This window comes from Neodiprion pinetum, chromosome 2, assembly GCF_021155775.2.
Source record: "Neodiprion pinetum isolate iyNeoPine1 chromosome 2, iyNeoPine1.2, whole genome shotgun sequence".
Classification (NCBI taxonomy): Eukaryota; Metazoa; Arthropoda; class Insecta; order Hymenoptera; family Diprionidae; genus Neodiprion; species Neodiprion pinetum.
The window spans coordinates 3,683,165-3,696,246 of NC_060233.1; the positions used below are offsets into that span (position 1 = coordinate 3,683,165).

At 34.7% G+C, this 13,082-nt stretch overlaps 1 protein-coding gene across 2 annotated transcripts in view; it reads left to right on the plus strand.

Moving 5' to 3' along the window:
* Nucleotides 1-3,606: 3,606 nt before the first annotated feature.
* Nucleotides 3,607-13,082, plus strand: part of LOC124213358 (uncharacterized) — a 38,255-nt gene continuing 28,779 nt past the window's right edge. The window contains exons 1-2 of one of the 2 annotated variants that reach the window (XM_046614644.2): nucleotides 3,607-3,750; nucleotides 5,523-5,627. In XM_046614644.2, the coding sequence (XP_046470600.1) occupies nucleotides 3,701-3,750; nucleotides 5,523-5,627 (155 nt within the window). In that variant the 5' untranslated portion in view covers nucleotides 3,607-3,700. Of the gene's footprint in view, nucleotides 3,751-5,522; nucleotides 5,628-8,215; nucleotides 8,997-13,082 lie in introns of those variants that run through there. The other variant, XM_046614645.2, reaches the window with a different exon arrangement.

Consider the following 13,082-nt stretch of genomic DNA (forward strand, 5'->3'; position numbering starts at 1 on the left):
GTTGCACTGTGCAGACAGAAAACTTTACACAGACATTCCAAGTCTCGAGGATCGAAGGCGACGAGTTTGTTACAAACCGATTCGAGAGGCCGGCTGTACGTGTGTATGCATCTCTCTCTCTCTCTCTCTCTCTCTCTCTCTCTCGACGTCGTACGGACACTTTCACTGAGAGTCTCTTGGCCTCCTCTCGATTTACATCGTCGCTGATCAACTATTGGCGGCTCGGAATATCGGATATATACGTGAAAAGGTTTCGGTCAATAAAGATTCTTAACTTTCCTGATTGTGAGAGAAGCGATGCGATATAGACTAATTATTATACGTGTCGTGGTGGTGGTGGTGGTTGTGAGCGATCTGTCTCTCTCTATCTGTCTCTATCTCTCTCTCTTTATCTCTCTCCGTCTCTCTTTTTCTCTCTTTGTAAAGGAATGAAGAAAAATATCGACGATGCAAGATCACACTCACTCATTTACGATCCTATTAAATACTTGGCTGTATAGATTTATCGGATTCATCGATATCTCAATTTTAATAACGAAAGTTCTCTCGAGATATTCTAATTCATTCTCTGTTAAATCGCGAATATCTCGAGAACGGTGATAGATAGCGCAAAAATAGCAATAATTCGGGATCCGCGGGTTCGATATCGTCTAATTTTATCAACAACTCCAATTAATTCACGGAATTTCGATGACGGAAATCTAAAATCGCGAATATCTCGAGAACGGTGATAGATACGGCAAAAGTAACGAAATTTTCGAGGTATCCTAAAGGGGAAATAGAATCGGGCAGGTAATTAGCCCATCGTAAGAACTCCCCCGGACCCCTCAATTTTATTTCGATTTTAATTTTAATTTTCAAACCTCAAATTAGATTTCTTTTTTTTCTCTCTCTCTCTCTATTTCTATCTCTCTCTTTCTTCTTCTTTTCGCAATTATATAATCATCCATCAATTAAAATCACAGAATTTCCGGGACAATCTTTTGAAACTTGAAAATGAACCGCGCATGCGCCAAATAATTAAATCTCATTGGCCGGCGAAATCTTCCCGCAGCGATATTCTTGTCCGCGATGCAGGCGAGCCAACCTGCGCAAAATGTGGACGTTTCGAATTTCCAAAGAGCGTAAGCGTTGAATTTCGAACGATCTCTGAAGAATCAACTTTCCGACCCGATAACAAATGCTTCCAAAACCTTTCCGAATCACCGCCTCGATTATCCGAGATTCTAACCTCGAAAATTCGTATCAACCACATCGCCGGCAGAAAGAGTTTGACAGCTGAAATTCGGGTTGGCCAGCCTGCACGAACGGCCGATAAAACTCGCGCATGCGCGGTTCATTTTCAAGTATCAACAGATTTTCCCCGTATATATACACATGACTGTATATATACTTGTTGTATATAAATATACATACATCATACATTCTGAATAATGTATAAACAACATTTTGCGCTTGATTCTTTGTATCAAATTTTTCAGTTTCAGCTACCGTTGCAGATTTCAATTTTCTCGGTCGCGAAATTTCGCGTTGCAAGGTCATTCGAGAATCGGCGAATCGAAAGCTTTGTATAATCATACACGCATGAGATTCGATGTGTTTGTTGTACAGATTTAGTGGCGATGGTCGGTAATGCGGATATTTCGCGGTCTGCGGTGTGTCTTACTTTTTATTGTTCGCGTAAGCGGAATCTGTTTATTTTATTTTTATTTTTAATTTTTTGTAATATTTCTATACATGTATATATATACATATATGGATAATATTTCACACTAACGATAAAAAATCGTGGTTCAACCTCAACGACTCCAATTCTTTGTAGTAAAGCTGACTGTAAAAGACGCTTGCATCTCATCGTGACGACGAAAACTGTTCAAACCAATAATGATAGTGTGACTATTAATCGACTTATTTATATACTTAATCAAATTATTGAGAATAACACATTGGCATATAACATAATAAATATACTCATATGCAGGATATGCTCAATTTTTAAACTAACGTTGAAAAGATGTCGCAGCAACTCTTCGGCATTAAATTTAAAAAACTAGAAGCACTTTTTTTTTTCTTTTGTTACATCGGTGTAACCGCATAATCGTTACAAAGATTAATTTTTTCCTTTCATTTTTTCATTCTTTCCTCGATTTTTCTGGATTTGTATACGAGTATTTTTTCGTTATTTATACTTTCGCTCTTTTTTTATTATTTGAAAAATCCTCCGCACAGCGCTGCATTTACAGTTATAAACACGGAAGTGTAATTTGTTATCATAGACGAAGGGGGGAAAAAAAACACACACACACACACACGCATTGCATCAGAAAAGAAATTACAGACAAGCCGCGGAATTAATCGCAAGGATATAAAAATCGGGACGAAGGATTGTAGATAATGAAAGGATTAATATCACCCGGATTCCAATGAAACTTAGAATCAGTCGGATACTGAGATCACGGCTGATAGATCGACTTGCATGGTATATGAGAATTGAAAAAAAACAAAAAAACGAAAAAAAACAAAAAAAAAAAAAAAAACAACAAACGCCGCTTGCACGCAAAGCCATGAGAAAATCTATCGGCTTACATAATTTTCTTCGTACGTAAACCTCGATATATGGGGCATTCCACGCGAACTCGGTGAACGGTTGATCGTGAAATTTTCTTTTTATCTCACCAAGGATTTTTCCTACGTTAGTACGACGACTGGAAAAGCATGCGAAAAAAATCTCTTCAAATTTCGTTCAATCTCTCGTACTTGGCCTTTTGATTTTTCAAACTCTTCTCAAAGACACCAAAATAGATTTTTCATGAAACGAGAAAGAACAAAACAAAATCCGGTTACCAAAATGAAACATTTTCACGTAAGATTTAGAGTCGGATCTTTGTCCTGTTTTTTTTTTTTTTTTTTTTTATCGTTTTTTAGATTTTCATACTTGTTAGAAATCTATTACAATAAATACCGCATCTCCGATTTGATCGCTGATTTTTTTTTTCATCGCTTCTCCGGTTCTAAAATACATTAAAGATTTTTTCAAAATTTCACAATAAATTTGCCGACAGGTATGAAAATAGTAGAAAACGATTAAATAAAAATAGAAACAACGCGGTTAAACTCTGAATCTTTCGAGAAGATGTTTCATTTCGGAGAAAAAAATGTGTCTTTCTTCTCTTCTTGATTCATAAAAATCAATCTGAACGTTTTTGAGACGGGTTTAAAAAATCAATACAGTAAAAACGAGCGATGGAAGAAAATTGGAAATATTTTTCCAGAAGGTTTTTAGGGTTAAAATCACTTGATCAACTAAATAATCAAGTCCTATCATCTGATAGGAAAAATCCTTGGTGAAGTGTAAAAATATCATGGTCAACCGTGTTACCGAGTTGGCCCGGAATGCCCCATAGATATGCATCGCGATTAATTAGCGTCAGTATTAATTAAACACACCCGTATGCCTGTATAATAGATTATTATAAATATATCGATGATTAAATCACGGTGAATATTATACACGTATATGTATAAGTACTGCATGTAATTGTTTTCTACATGTTTTCTGTTACAGGTATGTGTATGGATATTTGTAATACTTGCTTGCTCGAGTTCAAAGCTCTGATGCAGAAAACAGGAAGTTATGGACCGAGAACGAGGCTGCAGCCCTCGGGCATCCGTTCGCCTTGGCGTCTCTACAATAACATAAATGTACATATCCACCTTGTATCTAGGATCAGTCCTAGACCAACGTCTATGGTGAGTATCTCTGCACATACATGTAACGATTAAACGCGCAAAGCAATAGTCGAAATTGGATAATAAAATTTTCTGTTTGATAATTCACCGTACAATACATATATATATATATATATATATATATATATATATATATATATATAGAGGGTGAGCCGAAAAAACTGACCTATCGAATCTATGGTCTTAAAGGGATCTATTTACTGAGAAGGAAAATTCTACCGTTTGGCAAAAAATTTTACAGAGCTCAATTTTAAAAGTTGTCGCTGGCCGTTTGAAATTTCCCATTTAAATAACGACGCGAAAATAATTTTTTTTCATTAAAAATGCTGCAACTATTGAACCGTTTTAATCAAAAAAAATTTCAAGGCATATTCTTGCGGGGCATTAAATATATATATATATATATATATATTGGGGCGAGCCAAAAAAACATACGTATAAAATTTTATATTCGTACAAGTGTGTCAAAAAAAAAAAAAAAATTGACTCCCGAGTGTGAAAAATTGTATGAAATATCCTCGATTGAACTTCCTTCTCAATAAATCGTCGATTTCGTCGTATTTTATGAAAAATTTTTCCTTGACATTGAAACGATGCAAGCATCGGATGATCGGATGCAAATATGCGTATAAATGAATTTTTTTGTTCGAGGAAAAATATTTCGTAAAATACTACGAAATCGATTATTCGTTGAGAAGGATTCGAGGATATTCGAGGACTGCATATTAATATCGAGAAATAAACAATGTTTATATATGTAACAAGTATCTGGGATTTACCAAATTATGAATGATCAGTATAACAGTAACAACAATAATAATACCAATAATATAAATTGCAGGAATATATATATATATATATATATATATTTTTTTTTATTTCTTTATTTTTTTTATTTTTTACCGCCAGTTATGTACCCGTTTGAGTATGTCCCCAGAGGGCTGCGTAGGTCTGTGCGAGGCAAGGAAAGAGATTGATTAGTGACCATTATTATGCGGCTGAAGCCGTCTTGATATGTGGAGGAAAATTCCTCCGAGGAAAATTATTACATTTATTTTTTATTCGATCAATCGCTTATGTTCAACGAACGCGTTAAACATATGTATACACGGTGTATACCGGGTGTAAAATGGTTTGAGGTAAAGAACAAAAACAAAACCAAAAAAAAAAAAAAAAACGAACAAACTAGATTTTCATAGACGCGAAAATGTGGAAAGTTCGAGTAGGTACAGAAAATTGAAGATGCGTGAAAAGTCGAAACACAGAGAGTTTAAAAGACAATGTAGAACTGCGGTAAAATCGAGAATCTGTACACGATTCTGTGTTATCGAGAGGAATTCTCACGATTCGACAGTTTGGAATTCTAGCATGATCCGGGACTTTCTAATTTTTCGACTTAAAAAATTTTTAATCTTCATTTATGAAAGAAATTATCAAATCGCCGCTACGCGTCACAACAATTTGTATGAAATTTATTAATCCGTACCGAACCAATAAATATCCATATTTTTCAAAAAAAAAAAAAAAAAAAAAAAAAACGAACTTCTCAAAAGTGATTGTAAAAATATTTCAAAGTAATAAATTTCTTCCCGATGTTTCGATATTTCTCATATATACATATATACATTTTATTACCACCCAGTTCAAAGTTTGTTTGTTTTTTTTTTGTTTCTTTTTTTCCTTAGATATAAAATCACACGGCCAATATTATGGAAACTCTCAACGCTGGCCTAATTCGTCGTAATAATGACATGGTTTCGAGGTTGTTTTAGGAGGTTTGCTAATCGTTCGTCGTTAACGGCATTGACCAACGATCACGGGACTCGTGGTGTTCAGGGAAAGGGAACGGAATGTCGCACTGCAATATCCACGAGCAAGTAAGTAAGTAACTTGGTCGATTATAAGATAAACTCTGTATACAACAACCGAGTATAAGCGGTGATAATTTGAATAGAAAACAAACTGCGAAAGCTTACGTCGGCGTCGTCTTCGTAGTCGGACGTATCTTTGTGACGAAATCCTGATTATTCCGTTTTGCGTCGATAAATCTAAACTTACACGCCGGCGAGGTATCAAAAAAAGTAGTAAATATCGCGTCTCTGCACGGCCAGCGTAATATTATTATCATCCAATTGGTCGTTCGGCAAAAAGAGAGAAAGAAAAAAAGAAAAAGAAAACAGAAAACACTGGTTGAACGAGAAAATTTAGGAGATAAACGGATGAAGGGAGAAAACTTTTTTACCGACAGTTTAAACGACGCGTCTAATTGAAGTAAAACATTTTTACATCTTTTTGTTATTCTTCGTTTCTTGTTCCCTTTTCGACGCGTTTTAAAAAAAATGTATACATGTGTAGATACGCGCCGATGATATCACCGTGTAATATCGCGGAGGTATGCAATGTAACGAATTTGCGAAACGGTCCTGCACGCTGCAGTTTCGCTCTCTGCGAAATGACAAACAAACAAGCGACGAAATCGGTCAAGCTAGAGAAGTAAAAGAGAAAGAGAAAAATATATATATATATATATGTGTGTATATGTGTGTGTGTGAAAATAAATAAATAACAAAAAGTAAGTAGAACGAAGAAGAGTAATAAATTTTTAACGAAGCTCTATGTAATATAATTGGCATGGGAGACAACAAATCTGTGCACCCACATTCGGCGACGGCGTCTCTGCATAATTTAAAATCTCAAGGATGAGATGTCCGGGCTGCTCTCTTGATGTATGTTTACTTACTTTTTTTTTTCTCTTCTAATTTTTAATCGCGAACAATGTCCGACGCTGATTGAAATTATCATATACCTGCTGTATGTTCATCGATGAAAATTATCTTGCGATGTTTGTTAAAGCCGATGGATGAAAGAGGGGAAAAAAAAATAATAATAATAATAACGGTGGGATTTTTCGGAGTCGATACGATTGTTTATTGAAATTTTGTTTAACGATCAGGTATTAGGTACCAAAAGTAAACAAATAGACGGATACGCGTCTATGGTCTATACGCGTACGTATGTTTAATACGTAGATGAAGATGGCTCTTATCTGTGAAAAGTCGTTAATATTATGTAAGATCGATGATTGGAAAGATAAACATTGTACGATATTGTGTGAGTGTAAATTTGTATACAGAAAAATAAGTGCTTGAATCGCATATGTATTATTATTGTTATTATTATTATTATTATTATTATTATATGTATACATGTGTTGGGGGTAAGAAATAAATAAAAAATTATCCGGACCGAGGATTCTAGGAAAATTATTTCGGTGTATAAAGTAATAAAACCTGCACTTAGAGTCAAGGTGATGTTTGTCGTCCGTGATTAACTAATCGAAAACAGAGATAGAATAATAACGAAAACTTCATAACCGATTCCCTTTGAATGACGTAATCACGTGTAAAGTATGTATAAAAAATAAAAATAAAAAAAAAAAAAATTTCCATCGCGATGCTTGTACGGAACGTAAAATAGAGAAAAATAATAGTATTTCTTTCGTATTCTCGTGATCGTTAATACCCAGTTCGAAGCCTGCGGTATCTACCACAGAGGCATAATGATTCACAGAAATAAAGAAGGACAGAAGATAATATGCAAGGCGTTAATTATTCGAATGGGTTTCTTCAAAGCTCGAATCGTTTAATTATCGTGTTTTCCTTGTAAGTGGAAAAAATTACTTTGCAACAAAGGTACAAAATTTATCACACGCTACGAGACTCGATTAATGAATAGAATTATGAATTATCGTACAGTAAATATACAAGTACAAGTTTCTGCTTCAATTGATATATATATATATATATATATATATATAAGAACGAATGTTACAGAAATACTCGACCTACTAAATCCCCGAATCTCACCTCGAATTTTTCCAATAGATTTTAGGCTTTCCCCGAGTCAATAATCCCGCCTTTCAAATCCTAAAAAATTCCCGCTCACTGATAGGCGAACCTCGGCCGATCACTCGTCGTGAAAAGTCGATCGTTCCTTACCAAATCATCGGAAACGTGAAATTATCACCCGGAAACCAACATGGCGTCCGAGCGTCAGCTGATCGCTGTCGGGGCGCCATGTTTGAAATGATATTTCGGGGATATTTGCGACGACAATTTGAACGGATCGAGATTCGGTCGGCTAGCTCTGCCAAAAAAATAAACGATAAACAAAAAAAAAGAAAATCTATATATATATATATATATATATATATATATGTATATATATATATATATATGTATAAAAAAAATAACACCTCCCAAAATAAAAAAAATTAAAAAGAAGAATTCACACCCGCATTCGAATCCGAGACTGTGAACGCGTTTAAACGCCTCACGCGCACGGCGTTCTATCATTCCGGAATCGCGAGGTCCGTGCATCATCCCCCCACTAGGTCGTTTGGCCGTCAGAAACCACAGAGGAGAAGGTGTCGCGGACTCGGTAAATACGAGGACTCGAGACAGGAGAGGCTCATACCGGACTCTGTTCGCGGTTAGTTGTGGTGCGTCGATCGAGAGAGAGAGAGAGAGAGAGAGTGCGGTTTTATTACACCCTCGCAGACTGACATTGATCGGTAAACGAAAAGGAAGGGAAAAGAATCCGACGAAAAAAACGTTGAAAAGAAAAAAAAAAAAAAAACAGACACCAGAGCAAGGTTTTTTTTCGTTTAGGATTAATTTGTTATTTTTTTTTTTTTATTATACCCCGCCCCCGACCCCCGCCTCCGCCGACAAAGTTCCATTTCGAACTGTACCTTCTTCGTTCGTACAAAGTTGTTGAAAAATTTCGGAGACGCGAGTGCGGAACTGTAGCAGGGGTTTTTTTTTTTTTTTTTTTTTTGTTTTTTTCTTACTTTCGTCCAATGACACGATCTGACTCGGCGTTAACGATTACATTATTACACGCGTACGCCGATCGGTGAAATTCTAAATATAATTGCAATAATAACGATAATCGTAGGAAGAACTACGAATTAAAATTAGATCACATAATATACAAATCGTGGTGAGAAATTAAATTTGTTGTAAAAAGAAATAAAAGAGAAAAGGGAGAAGGATCAAAGAAATAAGTATCGGCCAAGTTTTTTTTTTTTTTTCTTCTTCTTCTGAATAAACAAATCAACAAATAACGGCGCCAAATGTTTTTAGTGTAGAAAAAAAAAAAAAAAAAAAAAAAAAATTAACCAATCAACGAAGCATCATGTTGCACGAGCGTTACAACAGAATGAACAGGATAACACATGTTTGGTGAGTTGAATTCTGTGTGTTGTACGTAGAATAAAAGATTTGAAAACATATAACAGACGGATTATTAATTATACTTTATTTCTTGTATTACTCAATATTACGTACAGTTTCTTCTTCATCGATCCGTTTATCATTTTGCATTCGTAACGATATTCATATTCAGTATATTATATATGTGCAATAATAACGGTCTCATTTTCGTCCCTGGATATACATAAATAGAAGATAATTAGTCCTGTACTAGAGTCTACAGATTGAAATAGGTAATAATCGTTGATAATTGATACACATTGTTATGCATGTATAAAAATGTTATGTGTATATGTATATATATATATGTATATACAGTAGCGGAAACAGTATTGAACGTTTTCGTAATGCGAAAAGAAATTCGCGAGATGAAAACGAAACTGAAATTCCCTTTCGCGATCAGCGGTGCGTGCCGGCTCTGTGTGTAATATAATAATATGGCACTCGCTCACGATCAGACTTAACATGTATACCGGTCCAGACTAGTCTGATCTATAATAATTAAAGTCCGAGTGCGTTTTGAGCTGCTGAAACAGATCTCACTGTCGATAATCACCTTCCTGAAACCGAATCACTTTCCAAAGAAATTCCAAGAGCGGTATAATTATGCGCGGTTGGACGTAACGCAACATGGGATTCACTAAAATTTTCATTATATCGATAACACTTTTGTTTATCCGTATATCCAGAAATCGATCGTGTTTGTTTTTTACAAATTTATTGATTGTTTTTTTTTTTTTTTTGCGTTTTTTGGCTCGATTTTTCATTTCCGTCACAGTTTCGTTCGATAGATTATTATTGTTATGTATGCAGATACGTATTATGTTATGTGAGTGAAAATCCAACGCGAAAGTGACGAGTATATATATTTATATATGTATGTATATAGGCTGCTTGTTACGCGGTGTATAAAACAGATTTCGTCGAATCAATTAGCACCGGGCGTGACGGAACTGCAGTTGGATTTAGTGAAAATATCGGGATTGTAAATGGTAGAGAGCTCGGTTTGTAAAATCCATTTATTATTATAATACGCCTCTAACGGTGAAATCGAATTCGAGAGTTATAATATTAAGTTTGTACAGGTATTATACACACACACATACACATACACGCGCAGAGATACTTAGACCTGTATTTATTATAACAAACTGCCGACAAACTACCGCCACCAAGTCCAAAAGTATATTGATCCGTACTATGTGCATCACTGTTTATATATTATACATATTATTTATATATTGTTCGTGAAGCCTGAATTTTTGTAGAATTCTATGCCTGTATAAACGTATATGATACGTTTATTGTTAAAAAAAAAATGGAATATTTTTTTTGTTTTCAAAATTCAAGTCGAAAATATTGTTCGAAATGACGAAAAAGGAATGCTGTACAAGTTTCAGCTTCTTAATATTAATATTTAGAGGTGTCTCGTCGGGATTTTCTATTTCATTTTTTCATATATCTACTCTTTCAAAAGTTATTCAATATCAAAGATCAACGAAGGGCCTTAAATAACTTTTGAAATAGTAGATTTATCAGAAAATGATAAGAGACCTTTTTTGTAGAGCGTTCGATTCCCGAAAAAAATATCTCCTGATATTATCGGTAAACTAACGGGTTGACGAGTTATAAAATTCCAAAAAAAAAAAAAATTTTCCATCACGTTTAAATGGTAGATAGAAAATCGCGACGAGACATCTCTAAACATTAACATCAAGAGCTGAAACTTGAATTTGAAGCATCTTTTTTTCCGTCATTTCGAACAATAACTTTGACTTGAATTTTGAAAACAAAAAAACCGTCAATTTTTTTTGATACAGTCCAATGAACATGTAAATTATCAAATAATATGAAACAGGTTTAAAGATATGAATGAAGAAAAAAAAAAAAAAAATGTAGATACAAAAAAAGGAACATTTTTTTTCAACATTGCGTACAAATTGTTATTCAAAACGATAATCTTTTCCTAGGTGTGTATATAGATATGCGTGCAATGATTGAAGATCGCTCAAACTGTATAATAAAACGGTAAAATATTGTCAGAGGCCAAAGGTGCCTACAATAATTGTATAACCCGTCCTACGAGACAATAACATTATACACACCTATCTATATTACAATTCATGATTTATACGCCGTTTCTGCAGCCGCTGGAACAGCTCGTGAATTTTAATCTTCTCGCGTATGTTTGCAAGAAAGCGCAAGGGCGATTAAAAACCTGCCCCGAGGATATTTTCGCGCAAATTTATAATAGTGTATATTGTAATAAAAGTACGTATGCGCGTTGAACACGTGGATTAAAAAAACTTCGTTATCGATTAACAGTTGTACATCTTAAATGCCTGACCTGACGTGCAACGATATATTTTTGTATTTTTGTACGGAAAATATGAACAATATAATAATGATAATGGCAATGTTAACAACAGAAACGGAGGTGAGAAATTTGGGACGTGGCGAATTTAACGTCGACGAAAATTACACCGATTCGTCGCGGTGTGTAAACTTGAAGGAAAACCGGAGAAAGAAAAAAATGCATTACATGTTACAGCACGCAATGATTAAACGGTGTGACGAAGGAAATTTGCTTCTGCGAATATGACGCGAGTTTGACGATGACTATTTGTGACATCGAAGTAGCTTTTCGATTATTAAATACGTTTCCGTAGAAAGAAACGTAACGAAAGAAAGAAAGAAGAAGAATGAAAAAGAAAGAAAAAAAAGAAAAGAAAAGAGAAACGAAAGGAAAACAACCAGTCGATAAATACTTTCACGCACGGATTTGTAAAATTATAAGGCGGGGTCTTGTTGACATTTTCTATTGCACAATAATAATAACAATAATAACAACACGACGATGATTATTTCACAGCGAAAGTAAAAACTCATTTTTATTCACGGCGTTGGGTTAACGTGTAAAAATAAAAAAAAAAAGATAAAAATTTACAGCGAATAGATCATAATTGAAGTTGGTAACGTTATCGCAACGATTCGTGCCGCTGAAGAATCGTTTTTTCGAAATTTTTGAATTGTCTGAAATTCGGCAAACCGTGCTAAAAGAAAATACACTCATATTTCGAAATCTTAGTTCGTTGAAACTCATTTTGTAAGATTAGGAAAATGGTGTTTTTTTTTTTTTTATTTGTTGCTCCCAACGTTTCGTTACTACGATAACGTTACTAATTTCAATCCGGTACGAATATCGTCACGAGGTACCAACTAGACAAACACGATAAATCCATCCACCTTCTCCTTTTCTATATTCATATAAGGTATTACAATATACGTATATAGCTCTTGTGCCTGACCTATCACGACTTTAAATTATTGTTTCGGGCTAGAAAATACACGCGCGTAATAAATCGGCGATCATCGAATAACTTTGCCATTCCAGCGATGTAACAAAGTCTTTTATTCTGTCGATATTTTATTTATTTATTTATTTTTTTTTTTTTTCTCCAATCGTATGCGCTTTAGTCCTATTTCTGTTTCTTTCAATTGGTTTTAATTTTTTTTTTTTTTCCGAACCTCGCTCCGGAAAAGTCGGTCTCCATTGTCGTCATATTTCATCATGTATATACTTATAATGCGTTTGTGCGTATAATGTTATTGCCTCTCGGCACGCGACGCGAAGTTATAAATGGACGTTAAAAAGAAGAGAGTTTAAAAAAAAAACAATTAAAAAATCACAATCGAAAGAAAGAAACGAAATATGAAAAAAAGACAGAAAGATGAAATAAAAATGGAAATGACCTCAAAACTGCAGAGATGCTAAAAAAGACCTCGAAACTTCGACTCGATTTAAGGAGATGCACAATTACCTGCACAGACCGCGCTTTACCAATTATTAGGTAATTGACGGTGCGCATTTACGGTTTACTGGTATACGTATGATATAAAGAAAACGACGACGATCGCGTCAAGGTATCAGCAGAATGGATTTATAAATATGGAGTCAAGGCGAACGACTCGCGGCGACATATCGAAGATCGTTCGAAATTTTTTGAACCACCTTTACACATTATTTTAACTTTCTTGTTTCGATTTGTTTGTTCG